Source organism: Nuphar pumila, chromosome 13, assembly GCF_984573655.1.
Source record: "Nuphar pumila chromosome 13, dmNupPumi1.hap1.1, whole genome shotgun sequence".
Lineage (NCBI taxonomy): Eukaryota > Viridiplantae > Streptophyta > Magnoliopsida > Nymphaeales > Nymphaeaceae > Nuphar > Nuphar pumila.
This window is the reverse complement of record NC_143261.1, coordinates 48,474,641-48,483,426: the sequence shown is the minus strand read 5'-3', so window position 1 is coordinate 48,483,426 and position 8,786 is coordinate 48,474,641. Positions and strand designations below refer to the sequence as shown.

Sequence of the window (8,786 nt, the reverse complement as noted above, 5' to 3'; positions counted from 1 at the left end):
CTTTTTTAATGACACGTCATCTGATGGCTAAAACATTTACAGATTCCCATAGATTTGGTTCAAATCTGAATCAGCCGATTCTATTTGTTTTTCAGATCTATTCAGACCCGAAACCAATTCTGACAACATTGGGCCTGGGCCAGGCCGATCCAATCGATTCACGCAAAAATACACCAATTATGGCACCCCCCTGAATGAGATGGGATCAGGCCAGAGCGTGCTCTAACGGTATTTCATCGAAGCACCACTGGATGCCATTGATCTCAAGATGAACGGCATCCAAAACCCGTATGAATGGGATGCCTATCACTTGGGTTTTTAAGATGAACGACATCCAAGGGGCCTCAGACGTGATCCTCTATCCCCTTAAATCGACCCCTCCATCGAGGCAGTTTGGGGTCGAATCTAACACCATTGTCCACTGTTAATAAAGGCCCAAGATCCTATTTTAAGCTGCTTTTAAATTAAATTTGAAAAATACCGGTTTCTCCATCTGTAACAGCCAAAAGGCGTTCATAAATGAAAACAATAAGCAAAGGATGTTTTGCATAATTCCCATAGAGATCCTTATACTGCCACCCGAGGTAAGCTTCTTTCCTGGGAAAAGGTCACTTTGGAAGGAAATCCCTTCCCCATGGAGGAAGGTATAAACCCAATTTGACAAGAAAACTGCCTTTTTGCATTTATTACGTGGATCCTACCACATATTTTTTCTGATGGACATGTTTGGCTCACCCATTCTGGAAAAAAAAAACCTATTTCCTATGAAAGATGCCACCTCTTTCGTAGGAAAGTGCGTGAAACAAATCACGCCCCCTAATAGAAAGCATTCACGAAGCATACTGACACAAGGCTAGATGAGGTCGGAGCACATCATGATTAACCATGATCACAATTTATAACCCCAAGACTGCATGATATTATACATGTCAATATGTCGCACTCAATGACAAATCACGATATAATATAAACCCAGAAAAGGTCTCGAGTTAAAACATCTAAGAATGATGTTCGTGATTGTGTTTTCGTCTAACCTTCCAAGTTACAAGACACCGAAGGAAAGGTTTTTCAGCCTCTGCTCAGTTCATGGCGTACTTCTGAGTCCATGCCCTCGCAGTTTCCTCATAACGTGTTCTCTGGTTCTTGTACATGTGAGCGATCTCAGGGACGAGGGGATCATCAGGATTGGGATCTGTGAGGAGAGAACAAATGGAGAGGAGGACCTTCGAAATGGTCAGAGCAGGGCTCCACTGTTCCTTGAGAATATCAAGGCAGATGCTGCCGTTTGAGTTTATGTTTGGGTGGTAAACCTGTTTGCAATCCAAGGCCTCAGAACAAGCTCAATCACCAAATTTACAGTCAAGAACGCATCATAAACATGTTCAAAGCATCAAAAAAGATAAAGTCTAGTTCATCAAAAGTCCTAGTTTTTCCACCAAAATGGTTGTCAGTTTGAAGATTCCCATGAGGGGCAGAAGAGTTGCTAGGACTGTAAAACACGACCAACATGTTTCATTTTCACGTCTTGGTTAGCCTGGTTCAAGCCCAGGTTCAAGCTGAATGTACGTACAGCAATTCCATGGACTCCTACAAGCTCAGGTAGCCTGGACAGAGACGAATCATCAATGCTGCTCATGTGGTACAACTTGGTTAACAGGAGACCGGAGTCACTGACATGTCAGGGTCTTGTTTAGCGCTGGAAACGAACATTGGTTGATGTAAGGGGTAACGAACCAGAAAGAAACACATGCAGAGAGAGAGAGAGAGAGATGTTATTTGGAGTAAGGACAAACACGTTACTTTTCATTGGATGGGACAGATATGATTGGTGCCGGTTGCCGCATACACAAGGCTTAGGCAGGTCAAGTTTAACTGTCCTAGCACACCTGACAATTACTTTCAAGTTGGCACCTACTGGCACTGGATCGAACAAGCAAAAGGAACACTGCACAAGAGCGTACCCTGAAAATTTCTAGTGACAAAAGAACCAAGAAACCAAGATACTCTGGTACGAAACCAGTGCCAAGCAAAAAGAAGATGACAAGACTGCCAAGGATGTAGTAGAAACCAAATGGAAATAATACGAGCAAGAAGTAGCACAAGAAACAAAGGGGCAACTTATAAAAGGGACCATACAAAAAAAGCTCATAAAACTTCTGGTACACCATCTCACAACACTGCAGGCTGCAGCTATATTCCTGCATTTTTCCTTCGCAAAGAGACGCATTTAAGTGTTCTGGACAAATTCTCATCAGAAGCACCATTCAAAATTTTAAAATGTGATTTTCACTTTTCCAATTTAAAATTAACTTCAGAAAAATAAGGCAACAATAAAAAACCCACATACCAGCAACGCAACATAAAAGGAAAAGGAAAACAAGGTCGCTGTGTAGAAACTTTGGTGCACTTCCAATCTTGGTTTTAACTTGGCTTCGTTTCCCAAAAAAAAAGTGCTTGCATAAAGCACTGTTTGAAGTTTGAACCCACTATCAAGTTCGGAAAGCTCAAAACAAGGAGATCAATCTTGATAAGTAAATGAGCCAATCAAGCAACACGAGCTCCACTCCGCTAGCAATGAGCTCAAGCTTGAAAAATCAAACCAAAAGCAGGGTCAGCCAGGCTCAAGATGACCTCAAGCTTTGTCAATTCAATAACAAAGCCCGCAGAACCTAAACGACGGTTCCCTTCAGCCCCCACTTACACAAAACTGGGCATGAACCAACCAAAATCAAGTCAAACAGGGCCTGTGGCCTCAAACCAAACGCAGCCCATTTACTAAAAGGGCCTAAAAGTTAAGCCCGCCCTGCACCAAAATCAATCAAAAGCTATATAGGCCCAACCATCAGGCTGTTAGCTCAATTTGAACCCTAGTTAAATAGGAGGTTCAATATATTGTAGAAATATGGGATTTGTGATATCTCAAATCCATGTAAAGCAATCAACACCAGTTGCTTACAATTAAAAGCAACCCAGTGCAAAATTGTACAAGGTAAAATATGTGAAGCCTATAAACTGCATTACAATGTGTTCTTATGGTTGGAAATCGAAACAGAGATACACGTGTATGTAGGACTATCAGTTCAGTCAGGTTTGGACTCGCCTCCCTTGTTTACATAAACGAACCAAGCGCAAGCCTAACCTTAGGCTCATTTGCTTAAACAAGCCAAGCTCAAGCTGTGAACTTGGGCTCATTGAAACTCATTTTCTTTAGCGTAACATTTTAATTTTATGTTGTACAATTTATTGATGGACATATAATGCACCAGAAGTAGTGGTGCAATGCAGCAATAGATAGGCTATTCCATTTTTACTGGGAGGTGAACCGTTCCCTCCACCTCTTACTCCCTCTCAGCTCAAGGGAACCTCAAACCCACTCAAGCTCGGTTTGATCTTGAGGACAGTTCACCTAAACAAAGCCTAGCTCGAACACCCAGGCTTGGCTGGAGCTCAGCTCATGTGCCTTGTGTGTGTGTGTAAACAGATGTGACAGTATTTAAACGCCACATCCTGTTGGTAAGTACATGCTTCAGATTAAGCAATTTAAAAGGCAAGAATCTACTATTTTTGTTATACATAAAATTTAACATAATTTTTTTATTGTTCACTCATAAGATTACTTAACATCCACAAAAATCAAAGCAAAGCAAGAACACAAATAAAGATGTTAAGAAAAAGCAAAACAGAGCGTACAATTTTTTTCGGAAACAAAAAGTGTGTACCCCAACAAAAACAAATTGAAGCTAACTAGGAAAAGGCGACACTAGCAAAATGCAACAAGAATCAGATTGGTAATGTTGGTAGCAAAAAAGTATTGAAGATAATGCAATAACCAGCCAGAATGGAAACCTCCAATCATAAAGCAGGCAGAAAAAGCTAAATCCATAGCTTTCTTGATCGTGACAAGGCAATCTGAGAGTAATTTATTGACAACAGTTAAGCAAATTTCACCCAACTTTAATTCCATCGCGTAGTCCCAAAAACAATGCCACCAGGAATGAGCCACTACTTCACCACTAATGGTCTACCAAACCAATGGCCTACCAAACCAATGAAATGCAGTCTAGCTCATTCAAAACAATTATTACCATGTCCATCAAATCCATGGGCTATGTGTCACAGGCACACGGACATTTTTAGTGTAAAATCGAACTACTACTTAAAAATCAAAAGAGAATTTCTAGACCCTGTAGAAACGTTCAACTAAATTATCTTCCATGGAGCAATAAAAGATACTATAGCAGAACTACAATAGCTGCAATTGGTTCTTTACCTTGGTCTGGAAATTGACCTTGGGAGGCTTAAAAGGATAATCTGGAGGGAAATGGATCATCACAAAGAAAACACCCCCAGCATACGGACTGTCCGAGGGCCCCATGATTGTTGCCTGCCAATGGAAAAGGTCATCTCCAACAGGTCCAGCACTGCAGGACAACGGAGGATCTCTCTGCAGATCCTGAAGTTCCTTGTGAATTCTCCTGCTAGCCATGCCTTAGAAAACCAAGAAGTACCAATAACAAAAACTTAGCGACAATAGATACCAATTTCAGCCAAAAGGAGAAAAAATCGAAAAAGAAATCCATATTTGTAAAATTACCAATGAATCCTGCAAATCAACATCGCAAGTGAATCACAAACAGAAACACGTACAGAGATGAACTTAGATTTAGATTTTTTCCTGAATTATACATGCTGATAGAGATCGAAAGTTTGACAAAAACACTGAAAACTCAGACAAGACTCGAGATTATGGAAAAAAATAACTATTGTATGGAGGGAAACAGATCCTTCCCAAGCTGTTGCTCATCCAATCGAGCAGAGTAAAATGGGGGGCTAACACTTTTTACTCACCATAACCCAATTCCTAATGATTAGCACAAAAACTGTGACGAATTTAAAGTAAAGCTAAATAAAAGCCACGCTATTGTTCAAGCAATTAATGATTGAGAAAATTATTAACAATTGAAGGACTCTGGATAACCACCACCACCATTACAAGGACAAAACAGATGGGAAATATAAATTCTTGTTTCATAATTCGAATATTTCAAAAGGAAAACAAAAACAGGAGAAACTACAAGAGGCCCAGTAGCAAAACCCTAATTCTGACCCTAGCCCAAAGAAACACACGAAGAAAGAAAAACCCATAAAAAAATCTCAATCTTTTCCTACCGATATACGAAACTTCAAACTCCTCGATATGTTAAAACATACAAAACAAGAAAATCCCTATTCTTTTGGGCGTATCAAGTTTCCAACAAACAGAAAACTAAAAGCTAAACTTTTCGGCGTATGTGTCGAAAACCTAGAGGTCTACAGACCACAATCGCGGCCGATCAAACATCAAATTACATCCATCACCAACAAAAGATGAGATCTTAGATTCTTATCCAAGAAGGAAAAGCGAAAGATAGAAAAAAAAAAAAACATTCGGGGAAGGAAAATAATCCTATGGAGGAAGATGCACGCAGCCTCAAAAGATTACGTCAAAAAGTGAGGAAACCCAGAATTCCTCGGAGAGAGAGAGAGAGAGAGAGAGATGAAACTCACTGAGGAAAGGGGGGAGAGACACGAGCGTAAAATCCGGAGTTGGCAAAGGGCTCTTTGGGGAAGATGAGCTTCCGCGGGGCTTAGACAACGACGATGCAGAGAAAGAGAGGGAGGAGAGGAGAGGAGAAGACTGAAGAGGGTTTTTTATCGAAGACTTAATTTACTAAAAAGCCCTTATGCTTTTACAGAATGACCGGACTTGCCGCTTTTATGTCCTTTTCCGGTTTTCCTTATCCAACCCTCAAGAGTTGAGCTGACTCATCAGGATCTGGGATCAGGTTGGAATGAATAACCCCAAATGGTCCAGTTCTAGTATGTCCAAATCGAACTTGCAACTATAAATTCAAGTCACATACCAGATCCAGACCGCTTGAGGACCAACTCGTAAGAGAGGAGATCTAGTAATTGGATCAAGTAAATCGCACGGTGGTACTCGATCCAATCACTGGATGCCAAGCATTTTCTTCCTGTTTGGGAGCAGTGGCCGTTGCTGAAACAATGCGTTGGTACTGGTGTTGGCAGGCCCAACACCTTTGGCTTTCATGAGAGGATGTTTTGGCGACTCCATCTCTCAACATCTTGGCAAAAATGATATTTTGGCAACACTGAAACCGTGTTACCATCTCATCATTGCAAGGCTCTCAAACATAGACTTAAAACACAATCTTGAAGCTATATGATTGATAATGAACTTTGGTTTTGAGTAATAAGTCTCAACATTTAAGAAAAAGGAAAAAAAAGAAGCATAATCGTTCTAGTCCCATGTATAACTTTGCGGATTATTGATCTTATTAATAAAGATGAAAGCCATTTGAATGGGTCATCAACTTTGAATCTAAAATCTAGACCGAGTCTCAAAGTCTTAACATAATAGCCATACAAAATCCAAGAGATTGGACGATGACCCACGTTTTGTTCTTAAAGCTACTGCAGTTTGGATGAGGGAATCTCACTTTTGATATTTTACACTTTCCAAATCAAAGTTCAGCTCTTCCGCTGGTTGAAAGAGTCTATAAGTGTAAGGTACGTTTGGAAGCAAGAAAATTTCTCATAAGTAGAGAAAATTTTATCCTTATTTGTGTAGTATGAGAAAAATAAAATGAAAGAGAGGAGGGTGATGGTGGTCGAGCAGCTTTTCCACCATGTAACCTGACGGAAAATTCCACCGGAATTCGGCAACCCACTGGCAATGTTGTTGTCACTCGATTAGCTGAAGCCGGATTTTCTCACCTGCCGGTTGCTCAATTGCAGGGCGTTGATGACAGACCTCAAGGCCCGACTGGGCGAGCTCCGATTGACAATCATGATCGCTTTGATCTCAGCCAGTGGGTGAGATGGGGTAGTAGTGGTGGGGAGCTTGTTTTAAATAAATAAAAAAAAAAATCCTGGTAGAAAACATTCCTTCACTTTCTGAGACCGAAAAATGTTTCTTATAAAAATTTGTACTTTTTAGAAAAATTTTGTATCATTTTAAAATATCAAAAAAATAATACATTTTTCATTTCTACCTCCACTTTTACTACATCTTTTTCACTTCCAAACGTGCTCATAGCAGTTGAGGGAAGTTGGCTCACAACTGCCACACGTGCCAAGAACATATTGTTCACAAGACTGCATGGTGACGCACCATCATGTCTGTCATGTCCATACCATCTTATTTTGAACCCTCAACATTAGCACCCAAAACACGTCATTTGAACAATATTTATGTCTCATGTCTAAATGGTATATATATATATATATATATATATATATATATATATATATATAGAGAGAGAGAGAGAGAGAGAGAGAGAGATTGAACAACTTTCTCTTAGATTAAACATGCTGAGGCCATCTTTGTAACTACAAGGGGGCGTTTGAATCCCCGTCCGCGGGATACACTGAGAGCAGGCCCCATGCAAATGCAGGATGCTGATTTGGTGTGTTCGGAATACGCTTATTTGGCATCCCCTGCTGCTCCAAGCTCTCCACAGAACAGTGACAGGCAGACAGTCACGGATGCCAAAAAAAAATTAATGATTCTTGAACAGAACAGGACAGCGCGTCCAGGGACGCAGTCATACAGAACACATTGTTCCGTTCTCCACGGCAATACAGAACAAGTGGTTTAATCAGAGGACGCCAAGAGCACAGCCATGATGTGGATCACAGAGATTGAACGTTGATGGCACGTATTTTATAATGGGAACCCACGTTTTTAGTTAGATCATACTTCATATGGGTCCCACGATTTAGATGCCACACAGCACATACCATCCGAGTTTTGATTAAACTAGCAAGGCTGACCTCAATATAATTGAACTTAATGGAAAATTGTCTCAAGCATTTATTAGTTGGTCAGGGGATGCACAAGCTATTTTCAATATGCATAACATAGCCACTTTCTAAAGGGCATGAAATTTGGCCCCCTTATCCCTCACACGTGCCACATGTTCATGTCTCAATAGCCCACATAGTATTGTCAATTTTTAAATCAAAACATCAATAGCAGACAGGAATTTCAATTAGATGGATGGTGTCAATGACTGTTATGGACCAAAATCCTCAACGATTTAAAATTTCATCATTCCATGGTGCTCATACTCTATTATCAGAGCAGATCCTGGTTGTTGGATTCCAATATTGACATGATAGGCTTTCTGGTGGAAACCCACATGCATCTTTAAATATAAAAAGGACTAGAGGAAATTGTGTGATGATGGCTACACCTACAAAGAAAGATGAGAAGCAACATTCCATGTAAATTAATCAAAGAATAAATGCACCTCCTTGACCCAACAACAATTATAGACGCCGGTTTCATATTTAGTCCTAGTCTAAACAAGTATGCGAAGAAACATTTTTAACATATAAAATTATCTTGTTTTCTTGCACTTGAACAACAAAATTCGAGTAGCAACACTAAATGCAATCATTGTTAATGTGGAAAAAGGTTTCTACAATCGATAGATGACCTCTCTCTCTCTCTCTCTCTCTACATGGCTCGGCTTGAAATAAGCTAGGGGATGTTCGACGTATCAGCTTGCATACGCTCATTAACCAGCAATCGATATATTTTACATGTATTTTATGTCATAGAGTCTAGATGGTTGAAGCATTTGCTTGCAAGAAATAAGTTTTAACTTTCAAATCCTGTGGATTAGATATTTGAAACAATGTACTTATTTTGTAATGAGCCAGTTTTAACTTGGCAAATTCCATTATTTTCAGTTTTGAAAATTGTATTTTTTTTGTAA

The 8,786-nt window shown here is 39.9% G+C and overlaps 1 protein-coding gene across 1 annotated transcript; it reads right to left on the bottom strand.

Moving 5' to 3' along the window:
* Positions 1–872: 872 nt before the first annotated feature.
* LOC149818295 (ubiquitin-conjugating enzyme E2 28-like) lies at positions 873–6,685 on the bottom strand. The gene is made up of 3 exons (XM_089985390.1): positions 5,548–6,685; positions 4,271–4,488; positions 873–1,310 (listed from the first exon to the last, which is right to left on the bottom strand). Exons 2-3 carry the CDS (start codon positions 4,484–4,486, stop codon positions 1,080–1,082), a joined length of 447 nt encoding a protein of 148 aa, XP_089841516.1. The 5' UTR covers positions 4,487–4,488; positions 5,548–6,685; the 3' UTR covers positions 873–1,079.
* Between the last annotated feature and the right edge of the window lie 2,101 nt (positions 6,686–8,786).